This window comes from Numida meleagris, chromosome 4 (genome assembly GCF_002078875.1).
Source record: "Numida meleagris isolate 19003 breed g44 Domestic line chromosome 4, NumMel1.0, whole genome shotgun sequence".
Taxonomy (NCBI): domain Eukaryota; kingdom Metazoa; phylum Chordata; class Aves; order Galliformes; family Numididae; genus Numida; species Numida meleagris.
In genome coordinates, this window is record NC_034412.1 from 1,497,242 (window position 1) to 1,520,619 (window position 23,378).

At 42.2% G+C, this 23,378-nt stretch overlaps 1 protein-coding gene across 4 annotated transcripts in view; it reads left to right on the top strand.

Moving 5' to 3' along the window:
* The window catches only part of RSRC1 (arginine and serine rich coiled-coil 1), a 112,859-nt gene that overhangs the window by 64,427 nt on the left and 25,054 nt on the right, over positions 1–23,378 (top strand). For all 4 annotated transcript variants that reach the window (XM_021393572.1, XM_021393569.1, XM_021393571.1 and 1 more), the window contains one exon: positions 5,090–5,141. In XM_021393572.1, the coding sequence (XP_021249247.1) occupies positions 5,090–5,141 (52 nt within the window). The remainder of the gene's footprint in view (positions 1–5,089; positions 5,142–23,378) is intronic.

Sequence of the window (23,378 nt, forward strand, 5' to 3'; positions counted from 1 at the left end):
ACTGTCTTCTGTTTTTAAGAGACCTCAATATGCCAGTTCTTGAGTCGGATTTCCTCTGTGTGCTCACTGTGGGTAGTTAGCCCGTGTGCTGTATCTGCTTCCAGGACGAGGCCACTTTCTTTGCTTTTTGTCAATAATCTTCACTGAAATTGATACATGCTGTTTTACGGTCCTTTAAGGGAGCGCTCGCTACGGCAGTATGCAAAATGATTTGAATACGGAATGAAAATCACTGACATGTGCTTGAGCTGCGTGTGGCTATTTGCCACAGACGTTGCCTCGTGCCTTTCATTCGGTTCCAGTCAGCCATTGTTACTGGTGCCTGAGATTTTGCTTTGCTAATATTCGGAGGTAAGAAGCAATGGTTCCGGAGCACCTCGTGCTGGCAGTGCTCCGAAGGTTCCTGGGTGTCTCTTGAAAGGGAAGCCCGGTTAAGGGGAGCGCATACGGGGAAGCTGTGATGAAAGTTAACAAACCCAAATGCTTTAATGACCATTTCTGTCCTGGGTGATGGATGGAAAAGGATTTTCTGAATCCTACGCTCTTGAGATACGGCGCGTGTCAAAGCATCTATTGTGGGTAGGGACAATATAATGTGTTTTCTCCTTTGATCTTGATTTTTAATGACAATTCCATTGGACAAAAAGCACGTAGCCAAAACATTCTTCAACAGAAAATTCTCATATTCCATTAAGTTGCTCAGCAGCTTTCGAGCTGTGACTTCATAGCTGTGCCAACAGTTCTGCCTTTCCGAAAGGCTCCGAATTCAACAATTGGGCTATATCATTCCATCCCGTTATCTTGCTGTCCTGATGTGGGTAAGTCAGCAGCCCTGGAGTAGCAGGGTTATCTGTACAGCTTGGAAAGAGTCTCATGCCTTGCTGAGAGTCAGGGTGCGGGTGGCCACCCCAGCTTTGTCCAGGAGAGCTGTCCTCCACCCGCAGGTCCCACCGGTCCATCACCCACGTGCAGGCATTCCTTGCTAGTTAAGCTCTGTGTTTTACTTCATCGTTAGTCGCTTTCTTCTTGAGCCCTTTACATACATTAAAGGGTAAAATGGCTTTCTGGCTTCTCTTCCCTTTCTCTTTCTGGATAATGATTGCTCTTTCATAGTTAACGTGTTGCTTATGCCTTATGCCTTTTTGCTTTTTTTTTTCCTTTGTGGAAGTGCCACAAACATCTGCGTTTGATGAACAGATATTGCTATCATTCCATGCTTTACGTGTTTTTTTTTTCCCCACTTTTAATTCACATGCATCATATTTAGATGTTGTCAGACCTACACGATTATCAAAGATTAAGATTTTTGTTATGCTTCATTCTATTTGAAGGCTGTAATGGAACGTTTTAGTAACTTGCATTAGACTGTAACTAATGTGTATTGATGAGAGGTCCATAAGAAATTTTTATACTCTTAGGAAATGGAACATAAGCTGTTATTCAAGCTTTCAGTATTTTCTGTTCCTGTTAGGCTGCTTACCTAAGGCACAAACAGACAAATGAAAAACCCAAACAGCAGAGCACCAGGCCTTTACAGTAAGAAGGCCGTGCTTCTTGGAGGCTGCAAACGGTTTGACAACTCTCCAGATTTTTTATTCTTGGAATTTTTTTCTCCAGTTCTGTCCTACATAATAGCAGGAGTGTAAAAGTGCTGTGTCAATCTCACAGAAACTGTGTGTTTCATTGTTTGCTGCTGAGCGTTTTTATACAGCCAGCGCATCAGCTGGATAGCAATAAAAACAAATCCTGGTTTCTGCATTATCTTGAGCAGAAAGATGGCTCTGGCTTGGGAGCGAGCTGCAAAACATCTCTCCTTCTGCTTGGTAAACAGCATCGGGACCATCTCCCTTCCTGCTTGCATTTTCCCTGTGTATCCATTTCCACGGTTGCTCAAACGTTCAGGTTTTGGGAGCAGGTAGACCTGCAGTGGGTCCGAGCAGTGCTCCTGCCACAGCCTGTGTCTGGATGCATTGCTGATTGATGGCATCAGAGAAGAAGCACCGAATTAGAAACATCCTCGTAACGTTCAATCATTTCAGGTGATGTGTGTCTGAAAACGTAGGAGTTAAAATCAAATAATGCTGGATAGGTTTCTGACATTTCTCTGTTACTAATTCACATTACAAATTCTTGTGTTTTCTGTTTTTGTGGTTTTATTTCCTGAAGATGAAATGTTTTTCTATCAGTTTTGAATTTGCCAGCCTCAGCTCCCCTCCGTTTGCTCTGGTTTGGTATGAAAGAAGCTCTCAGTCTCCTCTGTGGTTTTTTTGTTTAGTTTGGCATTTTATTTTGTATTGTGTGCTCCTTTGTGGTGTTCTGTAATACAAATGAGTTCTTCATCTTCTCTTTCTTTGGCCATTATTATTATCTCTTTCCAAACATCCCAATGAAGGAGAGATGACTCAAAAGGAATGCAGGCATTCCTGTACTAAACAAACCTGTCACACAGTCTTTTTCATAGTTTGATCAAGCTCTGTTTAAAAGATAGGCGTGGGTTAGGCTTCTTTATTGCATAGGTTGCTCTGAAAGTAATGCCTCCTATTTATTTCCATGGAAACTACAACAGGTATGGAGAGCACAATACCTCTGTTTGACAGAGAAAATTCTCAGCTACAAAACACAGTGTGGTCACTGCCAATAGCTGTGCATTCTTGTCAGCAGTGAATAAGAGCCTGCATGCCACGCTCCGGTGCTGAAACGCACCACTCATGGGAAACAGAAGGATGGATTTGTGCTCAGCTTTCACAATCATATATGGGCTTATTATTTGGTTCTTATTTGCTGAGTCCTTTGGGCACTGTGTTGGTTTTGGTTTTTAAACTGGAATTTTACTGAGTACAATTGCGTGGACAGAAACTTAAAGCTAGGGAAATGACGTCTTGCTGAAGAGAGCTGTATTTGACACAACTACAATTGGTATTCTATTCTAAACTGCAGCATGTGCTTGCAGCAATATTGTTCTCAAAATACATGCAGGATCATCCTTTATTGCCCCTGCTGTGATGGTGATTAGCCACGAGGCCTTGAGTCATCTGCAGGAAGAAACCTGGACACCGACCTTGTCTTTGGGGGCAGGGGAAGACGTAACATTGAGGCATGTCAGCTGGAAGGAACAAACGAGCTCCCAAAGTTTTGGGGATCTTTGCAGTTTTCTGTGCACCGAACAGAGGGCAGTTGTGTGCCTGCAGGAAACTGTGGTTTTATTGGCAAGTGGAAAATCTTGTAAATTACGAACTTGGATGTTTCTGTGAAACAAATTTGATATCTTACCTCCTCTCTGCGAGTCTGTCTCGTAATTTCAATTTCCGGCAGCACGTGGAGCCAGGACAGCTAAGGAGGGCTGGGTGTGTGCTGCAGACAGCAGGCGTGGAGGGCTGCCTTGCTGGGAGGGCTGCAGGGCCTGGGCATTGCCAGCTTGGTATTTATCCTGTGCAAAGATAAAGCATTGGTGTACAGTATGTGCAAATGGATCCGTCACACGAGGGTCTGTTGGGCTTTTGTAGACATGTTATAGTCCTGTAGTTAAATTACACCTTCCTGATGCCATCAGTGAGAGATGGCAGGCATTGAATAAGCCCAGTTTTAACACAAACATCAGTGACAATCCATGCAAAATTCAGTAGGAATTAGGCAGGAGTGCAGTGCGACTGGAAACATTTCTCAAGTGCATTTTTCACTGTAATATTTTTTCAGTCCAAAGTTTGAATCATGTGTCGCAAGTTGCAAGAAGACTTCAAGAAATAAAATCTAGCACCTCCATCAAAGCAGCTGTTTTCACACCTGTTAGCTAAAGTAGAAGAGCTGGATTTCCTCTGCTGTTCAACCTTTTTAAAAGCAAAACCTTACGCCAAAGGTGTGCCCTGAAGCTGCACATGGAGCACATCACCTGCTCCCTGTAGCTACTGCTGGCTGAGAACTTGTGGGGTGGGGTTTGCTGGTTGGTTGGTTTTGTTTGTTTATTTTTTAAACCAAAAGCATGAAACTTAAAGTTCTGAGATGCTGATTTTAGGACAGTTTTACTTAAAGCAAACAAATGCTTTGTGAAAGCTCTAGGGGTGTCATGCAGTAGACATATTGCAAAGAAAAACAAGTCAACAAGGATGTACTGTGATTTTCTCTAGTCTGCAGTGATGCTCCAAGGCCGAAACAGGACATCCTTGTATTTTGCTGACAGCCTAACTGGATGGCTACGTGTGAATGGGAACAAATTAGTGGCATTGTCTCGCTTCACCTGACTTAAGGCAGGAGCATTTGAGATGCCCTTGAGTCCTACAGAAAAAAATCTTTGTTGGTATCTTTGGTTGAAAGAGAAACAGGGAAAAGCTGGCATAGCATGTCCAGCTGGGACATGGCTGTGATGAGCATTTATGTGGTGAGTGAGGTGAAAGTGGAAGGTGCAGTGTTACTGCTCAGCAGAAGAAGTGTTGGGGTAGCGATGCCTGCCTCCAGGAGCTGAACAATGACACCAAAAGTTCCCGTGTGTTTTGTTTTTAGCGCTGAGCAGAAACCTCCCAAACTTCTGAGATGCTTACACAAATAATCAACTTCTGAACTGCGTGACAAATGTGGTTTGTGTATAGATTTAACTGTGAAAACGTTTGAGTGGCTTCAAAATGAGAGGGATGGCAAGCGCATTGGACACAGTGAAACATCACTTGGAGTAATTAGCATAGTGGGTACACAGCCAACAGCGTGCTCTGCAGCCCAAGACGCAGAGAAATACCTTGAGGAAAGGAAGACATCAAAACAGATAACAGAGCAAGTGTGAAAAACTTGCCATATTAATCACGTTAAGAGCCAATTGGGAGCTCCTTTGGGTAGCCATGTGTAACGGGGTCACCACGGTGCAGGCCTGGCAGGGAGCTGGAGCTGGGCCACTGGGCAGGATGCTGTGCTGCTGCTTAGCTAAACGTGTGCTTTCTGTCAAGTTCGGACTTTCTGTTCAAACCTGAGCTTCTTGCTGAGGCTGCCTTCCCCTTGGAGCCTCTTGGGATGGTGGGTGTGCTGGGGCACCCAGCGAGGAGCTGGCGGGGCCACGCGTGTCGAACATGCAAGCATTTGTGAAGGCTGATAAACCCTCTCTTTGCAGACTCCTGCCGAGCAGGCCAAGGCTAGATTGCAGCTGGTTCTGGAGGCAGCAGGTAAGTCTTGCTTTTACAACTAACACTGCCTTCTTCAACTCTGTATTTCTCTTTTATAATATCAGAAAAATGAAGCCTATCGATATAGCGGTTGTATTGTTTTCTGTTGGGCACGTGTCGAGTGCCTTTCTCTGTCTCTCACTTGGGCTTCTGGTTAAGCTGAAACTGGTGTGCATCATCGCTGGCGTTCACTAAGTTTCTCTAGAGAAATAAAGTGAGTACTTTCTGTTGTCTTCATGGGTATGGCCTCTTGCTGCTACTGCTGAAACTATTCTGGGTTCTCAAAAACTTGATTTGCTTTCTTTATTTTGTGGCACTGAGCTGAATTAGTGCAGGTAAATGCTTATTTTAATTTATTTGAAGTGGTAGCAGAAATATTTAACTCTCTAAAATGTTAGTCTATGCTGAAGTTTGTAATCGTAATTTCTGTGTCATTGTTTCCCATTTCATTTTTTCCCGTTAAAAATGTCAGTTTTTCACTTAAAGAGGAAGAAGTTCAACACATTGTAATAAATACATATTTGTCTGTAATTCAGCCTTCATCTCTTGTGTATACATTCTTAACTTAAAAGTAACAATTTCCACTACCAGTCTTTGTGTTTTCCCCTTACCGAACCCTTCTGTTTTAAGGATTACCTATCTCATCACGTTCGTGGATTTTCCTCCAGAAACGCTTTTACCCTTTTATATTGTATAGCTTCAAATGCATTCGTTGTTCTCCGTAAGTTTTAATACATCTTTGAAGTGTGAAATGATAAAGTGGAGGTGACAGCACTGACCTAAAAAAGCACAATTTGTTTATACTGCTCACATCTGTCACACCTCATTGTTGAATTCAACACCTGGGAAGCGTACAGAAGATACCTGTGAGTTGTGTGTCACTGTGACTTGGGTCCCAGAAATTTCCAGAGAGGGATGAAAGGCCGATGACATTTTTTTAGTTTAAATATTCACAGTTGAAGTCAGAAAGTTAGATTGAAGCTGCCAACTGTTAATAAGTAACTCGGGTGAGTTAATCCATTTGTCTTATCATACAAAATACGGGGAAAAAAGTATTTCCCGTCTTTGTTTAGGTGTTGGGAATCCTATGCATCTGAGGTCATCCCCCATCCCTTCTCCCAGTCCCATGTTCAGTCAATTAAATCGAATTTTTCTTAAATTGGATTCAGAGGAGCGCTGGAATTGTTAATGCTGTTGTTTCAATGCTCTGTATCTATTCATTGCAAAATGAGCCCTCTTCACCTTTCAGAAAATACCAGTTAGTGTACACTAGAGCATTACTGAGCAGCTACACGTATTTGGTTGGCTTTCCAAGGAGTTCAAAATCAAGAGGTTAATTGTTGCTGTTGTAGCATGAGCGTTTAGCTGAAAATAATGTTAATTTTAATCTGGATGTTAGCAATGATGAACAAAGCTGCTCTTTGTGTATGAGGTGTTCAAGGCAGTGTACATCCCAGAGCTGGGTGTTCACTTGTGAATATCTGGCTGCCATGTGGTAGGAATTGCTCTATTTCTACTAAGTGGGGGAAAAAGCTGTGCTGTATTCAGAACATACTGCCTACGTTTCAGTGACTATCAGTACACACTGTGGTATGAACAGACAAAAGTTTTGCGTCTGCAGTGGCTCAAAATTCCCAGCAAGTGTGAGAGAGGACTTTGGGAAGGTCCCTTCCCTGTTCATCTCTACTGATGGCTTCCTGTTAGACTGGCATCTCTTTTCTTCCTTTCCATGCCATCTCCCACAGGAATCTAACGTTTCCTTTTATCATTTGTACAGAAATATATTTGCCCATTTCCTTCTGAAGGCTTCCATATCGTTCTCTACTTTGAAGGAATTAGCCAAGTAAATTTTCTTCTAGGTCTACTTAGCAGATTTTTGGTTCTCAGTATGTTGGAAATACCTTTGGATGAATATAACACAAATAGTATATAGATATAAGTAATGCAAATATACATAACCCTGCAGAGGTTATGTAAGGTTACAAAGTGTATTAAATATTAATGTGCATTAATAGAAGCTTGTTTGCCTATAAAATACCAATGTTTGTTGTAGGAGCAAACAAACTTGAAGTTCTTCTCTCGATGCCTAGCGCACATATAAAAATCAGGGAAAACTGTTCTGGTGTGTTTTCTTCAACTTGGGCATAGGAACAAATACATTTTTGTGTGCCATCAGCTTTTGTTTCACCGGAGTTCAGAACGTCCCAGGATGTTTCTTTCAGATCTGAAAGAAAGCAGGAGCTCCCAGCTCCCCTCCCGGCACAGAAGGGTTTGGTCCATAGGCTGGTTACACAGTGCGTGTTAAGCTCACCCTGTGTTCCTGCCAGACAGACAGGAGGTGCTTGGTGTGATTCCAAAAGAAAGCTGGGTACAGAACTTTAGATGGTCCGTGATTTGCTTTGTTTCTTGTCATGTTTCCGTGACGTATTTGCATGTTAGGGTTGTCTTCTCAGTCTGAAGATGTTGGTGTATATTTTTTTTAGCGATTGACAAGCAAATTATGTGGCTTTATTCCTGTGGCTTTAAGCAAGTCAGGGATTTACAGAATGTAGGTTTTGAACTGCTTGGCACGTCAACTTTTCCAAGCCCTGTTCTCATGCAATGGCCACAGCTTCAAGAAATTAATGCTATGTTTTTGTGTTCCCTTCACTCTTCACTGCTCATTCCATCACCAGAGATGCTCGATTTTGGGCAAGGTGGATGTCCAACAGCCTCCTGCTCTGACATGGCCCTGCTGGGCATTGCAGGTGTTGGGTACCTTGGGAAAAGCTGCTTTTAGAGCCTTTGCTATTTGTTTGGGATATATCGACCAATTTGTGTGAAAGCCAAAAGAAAGCAAATAGCAAACCAGCCTCTTTTCAGTGGACGTTGTGATTCTTGCTGGGCTCTTTGGAAGGTAAGAACTACGGCTTCTGGTCTCTCCAGGTAGGCTGGGAAATTGCGGTGCATTCACCTGGTGAGGGCCGGAGGGGAAGGTGGTCCTGGGCACAGCCGGGTGATCTGCTGGTGCCGAGAAGCTTTTCCTCTGCCCCTCGTTTGTGGTGGTGACCTTGCTTGCACGCTTTGTTAAATAGTGCTTTTCTTTGTTAGCGCAGATTAATTTCGGTATCTGTGTTCTCATTAAGGAGCGCAACATTTGAAGACCCTGAAGCACTCCCCTCTGATTTTTAGGGTAACTGGATGTTGATTTATAGAAGCTGTCGTGGGCCTCAGCTGCACGTTTGTATTTGCATGGCTTTATTCCGTTATCCTCCTTAATATTTAGACACACGGAGGCCTTTTTAGCGCACTCTGACAGTATCGCAGCAACTTGCCACGTTCGAGCAGATGTTAAGCAGGCAGTAGTTGAATGTTAATTTTGGGAGGGTGGGATGTTTAAGCCTATCTGAAGTATGTTGCATGTGGGCCTTCCAGACTTAGCTACAATGCTTTGTCTCTTGGGAGAATTTTAAAGCTAAACCTCTTTCTTTTTGTCGCTCTATATGGACTCTCTCAAGTCAGTATAAAGCAGATCATCCCTAGGCTAAAGCTCTTCAGCTTTTGTTATTGGGCTCTGTAGGCCTGTAATTAGGCCTCCTGGCAGGCCTTGCAGGCCAGTTAATGGTCATATGGAGTTTCTATGAGGCAGCCTGGCTTTGTGCAAATCCTTCGCGGGAATACGTTTATGGGTCACTTCCTACCAGGACCGGGCTTTGTGCGGGTGCCCCCGGGCTGACAGGGAGCAGGTTCCCTTGACCATGGCCAGCTCGCTTTGCGCCGCACAATCTCCCACTAATCCCCAGTGTAAACAGAGGATTTAGCAGAGCTTCTGTCACTTACAGTTGCCAAACCACTTGGGTGTCTGTGATTCCTTTCCCAGCCTTCATTACCAAGAAGCAGAGAAGCACAGGAGATTTGAGCTTGCTTTGCTATTAAGCATTCACTTGTGCATATCGCAAATTTTAAGAGAAAAGTTTCCCATGCGCTGAATCCTGCTTTACCAAAACTGAGAAGCCTCATAGGAAACGTCTAGACCTTAAAGGCAGTTCATTTGTGCTGTTAATTGTTGCATGGCGTCAGTGTTTTCTCGTCAAGACTAAAATATGGATGAATATCCCAAAATGCAAACGCGTTGATATGAAATAGCGTGCGGACCTTGCGAACGATCCGTCTTGCTGCTTTTACCGAAGTAGCCTGAAACATTTTCCAAGTAGACGTTTCTTATTCTCCTTATAAAGGCGATTACAAAAGGCAATTGATCTGGATTTTCAAAGGTCTAGAGTTGAAATAAGTGACTGATCTGTTTTTGGAATCTGCATTTCAATCTATGGCTGAAAGAGCATTCAAGAATAGGGCATTTTTGTGCAAAGAATTCTTGATGGAGTTTATTTAAAGGGAACTTGAGAGCTGAGGCGCTAATATGACATTAGCAACACGCGGTAAAAATTAATGAATAGAAATAAGCGTTTGCCATTTATCAGATCTGTTTGGCAGCAATTCTGGATATCAGATATTTCACTCATTATCTTCAAATTATACTATCAGATTGCTCCCTTTAATTTTGTACCATGCATCTTTATTACATTTTACATATTCCTTACAGAGAAAATAATGGAGTAGAAGTACTTTGTCTTTAGCCGGTGTAAGAACGCAAGTATTTTATATTACTTATACATTTCTTTATCTCCCCATTTATAATACATTTTATTAGAGAGAAAAATCCTCATTTGCGCTCCCAGTGCCTGATAAACATATAGTCCAATATTCCCTACTCTCTGGTATCATAATGGCTCATAACAGATGTGGCTGGAAGGACCACATACGTAGACTGTATGATTTTAGTCTGGTGGAACTAATAGGATCACTTGCTACTTTATAGATTCTTGCTTTTCTTTTACTTTAATAAGAACTGTTTAGTTAAATAGGATGGCCTCTATTTTGCTCTTTGCTGGCTATGCAAAGTAGTAAGGCAGGCAGGTGGCAACAAGTATGAAAACTTTCATTTTATTGGTACTTTGCTTTGAATGCCAAACTTGCAAAATATTTATGGATTTATCGTGTTGGTTTTTCAATTTTATTTTTTAGTTTTTGAATTTTGAATTTGTACTTATCCAAACAGCTTTAGAAGGATGGATCATGTGTGTTGGTTTATATAAGCAAAGGATGAAATAGGACATAAAATATTTTGCCTATATCACAGAAACCTAAAAAATAACTTATAAAATAATCTTTTATCCAGCAATCTAAATTTTAATGATCTTAAAAGTTGCTGAAAATTGAAAAATAGGTTAATTAATATAGTTAGTATGTGAATATGCTCAGTCCAACTTCATATCAGCTCCTTATTTCTATCAATATCAATCAGTTATTTTAAGCTGTGTCTATCAGCACTGAGTTTTACTTCTATTTGTATGAGAATCTCAATCCTGTGACCAAAATGTCCGATTGAACTACATTTATGTTCATCACAACTGTTGATTTAAGCTGCTATAGACCTTTTTTTTAAAAAAAAAAGTGTGCTCAGGTACAAATCCAAGGGGAAGCTATTCCTGTTGCTGCTGTGCTTTCAGCTACCAGCATTAATTAATTATAGCCCCACAAAGGGTCATTGATGTCTTTTCTTCCTTAATGCCTTCATTGTTTTAATGCCCTCTCCATGTCCACTCTTCACTTCATGGCTGAGGTTTGGTTGGAATGCTTGAAAACGAGGTAACTGAGGAAAGCACGTGATTAGTTAGTGAACCCCGTTCCTAGGCCAGCTGCTGATTCGTGCTTGGTCAGCAGATTTCTGAATCTCCAAGCTCATTTGATTGTCACAGAACAAGGCCAAGTACACTGCATGATGCTAGGATGTGGATCACAAAAGCCATAAAACCATGGCAGGTTGACATCAGCAAAGGAGTTCTTGGGAACAAACTATGAGTGATGTAGGAGTTCCCAACTGAGATGTTCTTCTTCAAAATCTGATTGCAGTAGAATTTCTAAAGAAAAAGGAAGGAAGTAATCCTGTATTCATGATGGTGGACAAGCTTTGAATCCTTATCAGGAGCATTCCTGGCTTGGTCATGGTTCTTCCCATTGTGCTTGGTAATGTGCAGAGCCCTCAGGACTGGGGAAGAAGAAAAGCCTGAGAAATATCCATCTGACCAAGCTGGCAGGCCTGTGTGGGCTTTTGAAGTTGCCCTGTTTCTCAGCTGAGCTTCCCATTGTGTTGCCAGCTCTTGGACAGTTGTAGAGCTCCCGGGGCAATTACCTGTGAGTTTCCCAGTCCTCCATCTCCTAACGACCTCTGTTATCTCTGTGGAACACCAGTGGCACTGCTGGGGGGCCGAGCACCCAGAGCTGGCCTTGGCTCCCTTGGCTGCTCCCTGGCTCATCCTTCCCATAGGGTTTCTTGGGTGAATTCCATTGTCCCTGGCTATTGGTGGCAGGTTGCTGTGTTTTAGGTCATTGCTCTGCTTTGCCGCTGTTTATGACATGATGCTGTTAATCAGTCGTAGTGATTAATGCTGGTGTGTAGGGCGCACAAATCTAGACCTGTAGCACTCATCCCTACCAATAGATATTATTTATTTTTTTCAGTTTATTATTTTAGGCTCTTTATTGGAACATTTCAGGTTCCCTTGTGAGAGCCTGATCTGTGAAGAGTTGGGTTTGTGTATGTTAACACAGACAGTCTCTGCATTTGGAATCAAGCCAGTACTGCATTTAATAATTACGAATTAATTTAGTAAACAATAACAATAAAAACAAGAAAAAACACCACTAACAGGAAAACATGTTGGAAAAATTAGCTATCACTATTTTATTCTATTGTGTGTTCTGTGGGAATCGGAGGTAATTCCATCAAGATGCACACAGTGCTTGAACTCACCTGGTCAGTGTACAGCAGCGAGCTTTACAGCCAGGCACGAGTGCTTATGCAGCTGGACATTAAATACATTTATGCATACTTTACTTGCTCCTAATTTGTTGGCCAAGCTACATAATCTCAGTAGGGTACTAAAAAAAATAATAAATACTTTCTGCATGCAAAGCTATAGATATATAATTAAGAGTCATTAATCCAAGTAATTATTTTTAAATCATATGAATGGTCTTGTCCTTATGGAGTATGTGGTTTTGATGTGCAGCTGTTTTGTGTCATTGGTGAGCAAACAGTTATTTAATCAATAATTTCTTCAACTTCTTTTTCATGATTGCTGAAAAAATATGGTGTTTTAATTAAACGAATAGGAGTAGAGAATAAAATATATCTGAAAGAAACTAATTCACTTCTGCAAGTTGTGATGTTGTTGTGTTGGTGTCTAAAATAAACGTATTTTAGGCTCGTATAAGATTTAAAAAAAAGAATGCTTTGTTTTGAGCTATTTCTGTAGAATAGTTTTCAATGTGTGGTTTTTTTTTAGTGTAAGAAGCCTGGGAGTAGTTGCTAAATGGTACCCTAAAAAAAAAAAAGACTAAGTGGAGTATCACTGCTGTTTTGTATGTCAGTATGGACGTCAAAATGGGAGACAGAGCCTAGAAGTTAATTTACAGTAACTTTATTAGCTAGTGAACATTTAATGCTTTGAGAAACAAACCTAAAGCTGTTAGAATTTCTATTTCTTGGTTAATTTTTTTTATCTGAGAGCTGTTTCTTGTGCTACCAAGGAACAGAAGTATGCCGGGCCCACGTTATAACTAATAGGTTTTCAGTAACAACATTGTAGCATATGGTATACATGATTTTGATGCAAATATGTGTGCTAATTACGTGCAGATGAATCTTGCGGTCCTCCTACTGATCTTAAGTCAAAGACAATTTTTCAGTTAGCTTAAGTTTTATATCAATTCATATTTAGCAACTTTGCCCGGTAATTTAATTACGCACTGCTTTGGCTGCAGAAACCATATGTGGTTGTGCAGTGATTTGCTGTTTAAAAATGCCTTTTGGGAGATGTTATGTCTTAATATTGACAGCACAATGTTCAATTCTCATTGTGCACTCTCTGTTGCACTGTCGTCTCCATGTCGGCGCTCTGTGGTCAGTTGGCCAGGACGTGTGCCCTAGGGTATGTTATGCCAGAACACGTCCCCTGTAAATTCTTAGCTGTTTCCCACCCTTCAGTTCAGATGTTTTGCAGACAAAACTGGAGAGCATTTGGCTGTGCCCAAAGAGAGGTTCTACAGAGCTTGGTCTGCCCAGAGCGCTGCCCTTTGCTGATCGGTGTGAATCGTGAGGAGATGCTTAAGGCCTAATTACAAAATGCAAAATCATCCTTGAATCATGATGGCTTGCAGAAATACAAGTGGGGTCTAGAAATCTTAAAGCCTGGAAAATAGGACAGGAATTAGTGAATCCTGGTAGTCGCAGGTAGTTGGGTGTCAGCTCGGCTCTCTGTGCTCATTTGCCAGTTTGTTGAAGGTGTTCATTGTCTTTAAGTATTTTGCAGGAAGGGGAAATCAGAACCTGCTGTTTCTTTTGCTTTCCATGCTCATTCTTTCAGAAAAATCTGAAATACAGACATGTTGCTCTCAGTTCAGAAGCACCCTTGTCCAGCACCTGAAGGTCTTCTTTCATGCCTCCGTGATCTTCCTCTAACTCATCTATATTAATTCTTTCACTTGAACCAAGAACGGTATTTAATGCGGGTAATAAAATCCTTGTTTTAGTTATTGAAAGAATATTTATCATGGCTTTATTAAATAGAGAGTAATAAGTGTGCCATTTTTTCCAAGTGCTTTCGTTTGCTCATGTTTTCTTTGTTGACCCAAATGAATGAAATTAGAACAAACAATCTCTGAGTCATTTGTAATCAAGAGCTGATTAATGGAGTTTGGTTTCATAGCCATTATTCATTCAAGAACACCTGATATCTTTCCCATAAACAAATTGTGTTTGTCCAAATTAAGAAATTAAATGAAGCATTTGATGAGTTTATGATTGACCCTTCTAACTCCGAGCCCATTAGTCAATGTCGTTATCATACAAAACTGTTTGACTAATGTGCTGTCTGAAGAAGCATGTGGATTTATTATGATTTCTGATTAATGCGTGCTGCAGGCCGAACTACTAGATTGTAATAATTTCTTGATTTTTCATTTTAGCAATCGCTGAAGATTTTCATCAGTGATGAAATGCGTTTGTGTCCCATTAGATTTAGAGATTATTATTAGGTGTTGACTGAATAAATCTCTTAAGTGCAGTACAGGATGTTTTTCAGAGATGGTTTTTCCCTAGTGGTGCTGTGGTGTTAGGCTTTCTGAGGATGACCGCCCATCATTTAATAGGCTCTTCTGTGTGACCGATATTCTCACGCCTGAGACTACCAGTAAGAATTCCTGTAAAAAACAGGCGTTACTGGTTTCCTTTTGTTCATAGTTTTGGTTTATGAAATATTCATGTATCTATTTTAAAAAAAGTAATGTATTGTGGATGTTTGGTTACTTGTTTTGAAAGGCTTTTTATAATATTGAGAACAAGAATGTTGCTAAAAAAGTAGGTCTTAAGATAAGCTTGTATAATAAAAAGATGGCTTTGTTTCAAATACCAATCTCTCAGCTATTTCAGGAAGTAGATGATATGTATGAATAATTTTATCTAAAGGCAAATAAGTATTTTCCCCCAGAAAAAAACCAAAACAGTGCCTCCTAGGTACAAGCCTAGTCTTCTCTGAGAGCTTTGCATAATAACTATTGGAGAGTGCATTTAGAGAGTTTAGCCAAAAGAAAATCATCCAAATATATGATGAATAAACTTACACTAACTGCCCAGAGCTATGTTTGCCTGTAGCATTTAAAACTCCTAATTGCTTGCCTGGCATTAAGCTGCTTAGAGAGACCTGAACAGGCACCAGCAGTCTTCTTTTGATCCTAAACCAGAGAATGTGAAAAGGAGAGAGCAAGTGGGAAGTGAACTAAAGCATTGCCCTGGATGCTTCCTAAGAACAGTTAAAACCTGAAAATAAAGACAGCAAATAAATAATAACAACAACCTAATGAGAAGGATGGTGAAGGTGGTGTTTATTCTTTACCTGAGCCGTCCATCTGCACATGTGCATACACGCACACACATTTCTGTAGCCTTCTGTAAAAAGAAAAGCTAAGCTTTCATTTAACACTCTTCCAAATACGAATCGATATGCAAAAGCAAGAAAAGTTCATACTGAATTAAACTTGTAGACAATTATTTCAGCTGTGTTGCCACAAGCTTAATGAAGAGTTGCACTGTGATGCATGGGAAAGGGCAAAGTGGTGTCTTTGTTAAATGGCAAGAAGGAAAACTTGTGCCCTTTGCTATATCACTTGTATTGATTACCCTTGCAAGAAAAAAAAATATTTTGAAACACAGCTGACTTGATCAAATATATGCATGTATGTCAGATCTTCCCATTAGTTCTCTTCTATTTCTGTTCTACATGGCTACAGTGTAATTTATTATTTAAGATTTCTGGGCAGACTTCTTTGTTTAAGCCATCGTGTATCCCTTTATGTGTTGTTGAAATACCCACTGAAATGATTTAATCAAGGTATTGTCTTAAAGGTTTTGAGCATTTTAAGCTGCTGATCTGAAGCCCTTGGAGAGCGCTGAGAAATGTTAATGATTTCCTGATGGTTAGCCTCTTTGAGCACGATGAAATCGTGACTCCATTGCTATCAACTCTAGGCAAGAAAACCTGAGGGAAGGCTCGGTTCTTCACGAAATAGGAGTTGTTTGTGTTCACCTGGTAAGAGAACAGGTATTAGAACTGTGCCCTGTTGTGCCTGAGCTGTGCTGCTGGGTGCAGGGCGATGCTTGGGGTTGGGCTGAGGGTGCCAGGTTGGGTCAGCGCAAGTAAGTGGTGGACCGAGTTTGTTGTGGGTGTTTGTGCAACACGGGGATGGAGCAGGCAGGCAGTAATACCTCTGCTTGCCTGTATTACTGGGGTTTTTAATAAGAACAGCTTGCGCTGAGAACTGGTAGTAGCTGGACCTACGTTGAATAGTCTATTTAAATGAAAATCAGTGCTGTAAGTGGTATTCGTAACAGCGTGTGTGTTAGAGCAATCCGACTGCTTGCTTCTGGGAGCCCGTGGTAGAATTTCATGGTGGAGGCAGCTCCTGTCCTCGCTCGCTGGTTCCCTCCCAAGCCCAGCTCCAGGCTTCTGCTTCTTCAGGGGGAAACCTGGGGGAGTTCAGCCACAGTTGTTTGCATGTCTCCAGTAATCTCTTCTTCATATTTCAGCAGCTCGAGGGAACTTAAGAGTGATTGCACTGGGACAAAACAAGAAGGGAGTTCTTGATGCAGAAGCTGCTTATTGCGTCCCAGGTGCTTTTAGCGGTCACTAAAGAGAAATCTTCCACCTGTTTTGTACAGACAAAATGTCTTTCCTTGCTCCTATCTTCAGAAATAGCTACGCATAAGTAATTTACCTCCCTCCTCAGAGCAGAACAACAAACCAAATGCAGAAAAATCAATTGGAGCACGCTTATGCGTGTAACATTTTAGCCCAAACAAGACAGAGCAATGAAGTTGCAATCACCAGGTTCCAACAGTCAGATAATCCTAAAGGGATGTCGTGCTGTCATCATCCTACAATATATTAAGCTGTTCATCTTGAACTGTATTATGGAAGTGCAGTTATTACGTGTGGGTGTTGTTCCAATTATTTTCCATGATGCATAAATTTAGCCGCAATCATTGCTGACTCTCTGTGTAGGCAAACCTGCAGTACTTCCATTTTCCATCTCCTTTCTTTTCCTGCCTGCCCATTGCAGCGTCCTGCCTTTAGCTGTCAGAGTCTGTCATGAAAGTTCCAAAACTGGTTGTATGAAATCTGCTCAGCTTATATCGTAGAGGCCTCTGTTACTGAGGGAAATGTGAATATCACTTGTCTTTCTTTAAATGTTATATGGCTGGCAAAGAAAATCGCTAGTCTTGAATAGTCTATCATGAAAGAATCAAGATTGTTCTGAATGATATTTGGAATTCATGAAACATCTAACTGCTTAGACTTCAGCAGTGAAGTAGGAAAGAGGTTCAGTGTGGGAACACGTGGTTAGGTTTTTTTTTTCCTTCAGTTGTAAATGTAGATGTGAACTTGAGAATTGCCTGTGCTGCTTTGGCAGTACCCTTAGTACTTGGTGGTGTCTGAAATGGCAGTTCTGAGGCAGGTGGTGGAGCTGGCCCACGAAGGGGTGCTCTGGCAGCGTGCTCGCAGCCTTGGATGCTGCTTCGCCTGTTAGAGCGTGGCAGGGGATGGGAGGTGCTGGCTTTCCTGCTTTTTCTAGCAGCGAGGATTTCAGCCTGGGCAACGTGCTGCTTCAGTGGAGGTGGCCCTGAGTGATCCCTGCGTGCACCTCTGTGTGTCTGTAGCAGGCCGTCCCAAGGAGCCAGGCCGCCCGCCCTGCACTCCTGCAGCTGGCAGGGATCAGGCCCAGGACAGGCCGCAGTGGGGCCGCAGTGTCTAGGGCCAGCGGAAGCACGGAGGGGGCACTTTGACATCTGCCGCTGTTCAGCATCTTTGTCGTGTGTGTGTGTGTGAGGTACAGTTACCATCGTTCTCCACCACAATCCCAAGCAGGGTGACAGCAAGCACCGAGGAGGCAGAACCGGGTAGTTGGGCGGCCTGGTTCCGGTGCTGACAGGAATCCGTATTGAAAGGTGAGAAAGGAGTTCTGCAGAGATGTGAGCTGCCCATGTCCAAGTGAGTTTCACTCCCATAGTAGCATTTCCAAGTTTCTGCTGCAGCGTGCCTGTATTTTTTAAAGCATATTAAGCTTCCCAAATGGGCTTATTTCCAGCGCAGTTAGTGGCGGGACTCGTATTCTGACTGCAGCCCATGCCATGCACCAGTCTCCATCCAGGCCGCCCTCACATTGTGGGCGTTCTGTTCCAAGGCTCAGCCTACCGACAGATGATAAAATGAGCCGTGCTCTCCAGCAGATAAATTTACAGTATTCAGCTGTTTGTAGGTGATTATGCAGGGCTGCAACAAAATAAAGCCTAAAGCGTCGTATTAGCTGTGCCGTTTGTATGGGTGCTAATACACTTTGAATAAAGCCCTCAATTACTAAGCACTTCTGAGTCCTGACAAGACAGTCCCATGACGTTAATGGTATCTTTATAACCTTTTTAACTTCTTGTTTCTCTGACAGAGCACTACAATAACAGCGATGGGTTTGCCCTTGGCAAGCAAAAACTCATTTTGAGAGGATAATAAGTATTTACTATTTAGATAGCTGGCAATAAAATTTCTCTGAATGAGATTTTCCTGAGAAAATACAAACTGATTAAATTACTTTCTTTAATGGACTGGTGAAGCATGTAATAATAGTTTGTTGAAGCAGCGAGTCTAACGTTGAGCTTTTTATTTTATTTTTTGGTGAAAACACAGAAGGATTTTTTCCAAGTAGGAATTTTTACTGGAAAACTTACTCCAGCATTTCCTTGCAAGTCACAAGGTTGTGGGTTTTTTTTGTCTTAGATAAGCATAATAAACTCAAATGTTGACAGCTAGCTACTAAGAGTTTCCGGAATCCCTAAATATTCATAGCAAATGGCTATTGCCTAGTGTAAGTAGCGGGGTATGTGCAGAACCTTGCAGCGTGATGTCAGCTTCTGTCTTACAAGTAGGTGTTTCCTGGAAGGGCACAGAGCATGGACTGCATCGCAGTGTGTGGAGGAGTGCTGGCTCCACGGCCGGCTGTGTTCCAGCAGAAGGCAATCCCAGGTGATGCGGGATATTTATGAGGTTAACAAGAAGGTCCTTTTCAGAACTTGTCCCAGAACACAGTCAGCTATTTAAAATACTTCTAAATAATGTCATATTAAATGAAGTCAGGAGAGAAACCCCAAAGATTGTACTGAAAGAGCAGTTTTTTCAGCTCCCTTAGAGTCTGAGGAAAGTGTTTGCAAATTGTCTGTACGAGAGCACGTTTACCTTCATTTCTAACCAGCCTGGGCTGCCTAACTCTGATGTAGGATTACTCTGATTCACATATTGGTGCAGACTGGAGTTCAGCACTGTTCAGTGGTGGATCCTGCAGCTCACAAAGACCAAGGTGTCTTCTCAGGCCTCATTTGGGAAGTACGTGAGTGTTCGTGTATACGCGTGCAAGACCACCACCTTCCATGTTTTCATTGTCAGCTGGAGGATTTCATCATGACACTGTAAGAAAATTTATTGAAATTGGATCCAGAGTATCATGCCCTTATGTTAAATATTCCTGAATATGCATATGTTGGGAGCGCTGATTTGCAGGCTTTCATTTTCTCTCTATCGCCTGGTGCGGCCGTGCATCATTTTTTTTCTGGCACTTTGTAATTTCAGAAAATCTTTATTCTTGGCACTGGGAAGTGCTGAGGATACCGCCTAACACCAGTAGCATAGCACTGGAATAAGAGGATAATATTGGATAATATTTCTTTTCCTTTTCTAATTTAAACATCAGTCACTATATGGAGCTGCTGTGATGCTGCGAACAAATTCATAAGCTACACTGCATTTGATTTAAAAAAAAAAAACAAAAACCTAAAAACACAGCTTTCCCCAGCTCAATAACTCCCTCGAAAGCTCATACAATACTGCATAGGTTTATAAATTGAACTCTCACTTTTTTTGGACGTACCGGACTGGATGAGTGATGGCTGTATCTATTTGCCATAAAATTTTAATTATGGAATAGGTATGAATCATTGCTCCTGCTTTTTAAAGTGTTAAAATATTAGAGCTCTGTTATTTATTATACATGCGAGGATAGAGGAAGAAAACAGATTTCGAGTCGGTGCGGGCTGGATCCTGGCCTGGGCTGCTGGCTTTTGCACCCTCGTCAAGTTGAGGTGCTGCCATGGAGCTGGCTGGATGGACAGACAGACAGACAGCGCCTTCTCTCACAGGTACTGAGGCTCATGTCCTGCAACGTCTGGCAAACGTTGTGAATTTCATTGCCCTACCAACCCTGTGGGTTTGTGTCGTGGTTTATGGTCCCGGTGCATTGGGGAGCTGGGTGTTAGCGGCACTCTGCTTCGTCCCCTCGAGGTGCGGGTGCTGGGATAAGCCCGGTGTGCTCACTGAGCAGCACCAAATGGAAGATGTAAAAAGACAAAAAGGTGAAACAACACGAATTGTGCAGGAGTTTTGGTACCAGCTGCTGCCAACGTAACGTTGTGTTTGCTCATCAGAGTTCCACGTTTTGTCACGGACTGAAGCAGCAGCGTATTGAAACACAAAAATCCTGCAGCACCATCAGAACGCTTGTTATTTCCCAATTTTTTTTTATATTTTAGGCCGTCACTGGGTTCAGCTGTGTTTGGCACGTACAGGCATTACTTTAAACGTCTCCCACTTTGAATTTCTCTTTCTCAAAATGAGATTTTCCCTTTCGCTGGGAGCCTGGCTGTCATGGGCAGGGCTTTTACACCGAGACAAAGTAACAGATTGAAGTGGTTGCAGGGCTTTAATCCCTTGGTAAATTAGCCAGCAGGCTTGCCTTTTCATGGCTGTGCTAAACAACAGGTTGATGCCATTTGGGCATTAGCAACGAGAACCACCTGAGGGAATAGGAAATGAATAAGGGGAGATGTAGCGCGGGGAGAGCGTGCCTATTAGCGCCGCGTATTTCTGCCAGAGAGAAGTGATAACGCTAAATGAGTTTTTAAAAGACAAAGTTGGGGATTATATAGTCATTTATGATTTGATTAATGGGTAATTGATCCTGGTAATAGCAAACATCCAGACAGGGCTGCAAAAAAAAAAAAAAAAAAAAAAAACACCAAACCAACCACCTCATCTTTTTAGTGCCGTGTTTGGTTTTCTCCTTTTTCTTCAGCCTGCCTTTATAGATGAGAGCTTACGCAATGTGCAGATATCCGTGCTGGAATATTTCAATCGCCTGCTGCTGGAAAGAAACTTGATGTTTAAAAAAATACATATCATTATTCTTAAGTTTGTTTTAAAATAGGTCTAAAACAATTTTAAAGAAGAACATCGCTGCTTCTTTATGTTTGTTAGACTCACTTAAAACAATGGGTGTTTTTTGTTGTTCGTGATTATTTTATTTAGCTGGCGGCAGCAGATAACGTTACTGTAATGAAGAAAAATACCACGTTTTTGTGCTTGCAGCAGTAAGAAATCAATAGTACATTTAGGAAATACAACACAGAAAGCTGATGTCGGATGAAAAACATTGCAACTACCTGTTAGCCTCGAAGTCCCTCCCTCAGAGCTTTTAATTTTCTATTTAGAAGAGGGGTTTCAGGGATCAATATGAAGATCTGTTGATAATATTATATTTAATTAGAGCAATCAAAAACCACGCTTAGAGCATGACACCTGCCAGGGAGAGCTTCAGAACGGCGGCGAGCAGCATGTGTTAGCGCGGGCTCTGCGCGTGTCCGTGGGCACTAATGGAGGCACGGTCCCAAATGGGGAGCTGCTCGCTGCTGCCTCGGCTTTGATCTGCTTTGGGGGGCGGTTTATTCTCCCATAATGCCATTGATCAATGATTTCCTTTCAGCGGTGATGTAATTAAAGAGCTTTCGTCAACTTGGGCTGTGTTGTCTGGAAATCTATTATTCGGGAGATTTGGAGGAGATCGATGGGGCGCGATGGCCCAGCGCGGGGGGTGGCAGGGCACGGCAGGACACGCACCTGGGCCCGGGGCTGAGCTGTGCCCACCCTGAGCAGGGGCTGCCTGCTGCTGCTGCTTTGGTCATGCAGGCTGCCAGCACCTCTGCCCTGCCCGTTATTGAGCTGAGCTTCTTCAAAGGAGCCGAAATTGAGTGCTGTAAGAAAATGGTAATTAGAGCAGCTATTTTTCAGAGGGTTTGTTGCTCTGGTTGCAATGTACATCCAATATTTTTAAAATAATCTTAAAAAAAAAATCTCTGAAAGTTATCCTGAAAACAAGGTCAGATTTTTTTTTATATAGTGTGAGCAAAGAGCCATCGTGTTACCGTAGTACCATGCTGAGTAGGAGGGGAGGCATCGGCAGCCTTCCCCATGTGCTGAGCAGCTCTGTGTCCCTGCAACACCTCTGTAGCTTCCCGGCCTCATCTGTCTCCTGTGAGTATCATTTGCCATCTTCAGAACTAGGAAAGAAGTGTGAGGAATGGGGAAGGCAGCTCCACATGGCTCAGAAAATGGCCACTCACAGGTTGTCTTCTCTGCCCCGTGAGTCCTTGTGCTGGTATAAAGTGTTCTTCTCTGCCGGGGGGGTCTGTAATGAACTTATGGGATCAAGACCACACGAAGCTGAGCTGCAGCAGCTCTGGGCAAGCAGAGCCTCGCAGGCAGGCACTGGGTCTTGTGCATGGGAACTCTGCTCCCAGCTCCTCTCTTTGTGCATGCATTGTTGGTTGTTGTAGACATAGCCTTAGGCTCAGCGGTTTCCATAGATGGTTGCCTGTACTCCTACAAGAAGTGGGTTTTTTCCTCTCGTAGAAGCTGTCATTCTCAGGAATGCACTTGAACACAAGTTGATTCTAATTGATTATCAGATATTCTACTGAAAGTACAGATTCTATACAAAGGGTGTAAGTTCAGAATATAATTAATTGGTTTTGGATGAGGGACCATCGATTCAGCAAGGTCTCTGGGCATTCCCCTTCCTCGTCAGAGCAGCTATATGCTATTCAACAGTCAGCTTCCAGTACTTCCAATTGTTTGCATTTTCTAATCATGGGAGAAATAGTAAACTGCAAAAAACAGGCTTTGCAGAGCGCTGCAACCGTAAGTTAAAGTTGGCTGGAAATGAAATCTCATTGAAGAAAGTGTGTGGAATCTCTGGCATTGAATAAGGCTGCTTATTTATTACTTTGTTATAGCTCTATACAAATACATAGACGCACATGTCTGTACTAAAATTAAGCTGTCCAGACTTATGAGAGCCAGTTGGAATCTCTCAAGGTTGCGGATGAGTAAGTGTAGATGCATGTGTATATTGTAAGATGCATGCCCTTGGAGGGGGCTTTCTCACCGATGACAAATCTCTCTGAAATCCTCTCCCAGAAATCAGTCCTTTTTTTTGGCTTGGAATCTCTGAGGTTTCTAATTTCCCTTTTACTCGAATAGATTTTAATAGAAGTTTCAGAAACGAACATTTATTTGAAATATACGAGGACGTACAACACTTGAGAAAAACGTTTGATACCCCCCAATTCCTTTCTGCATTATTTAAGCGGTAGCGCAGGAAACTTTACTCAGCGGTGTTCCGAGTGCTGTGTGCTATGGGTGTGCTTTTCTTTTAATGCAGCTATTGGATTCAAACCCACGTAGCCTCTGGCGTAATTCCAAG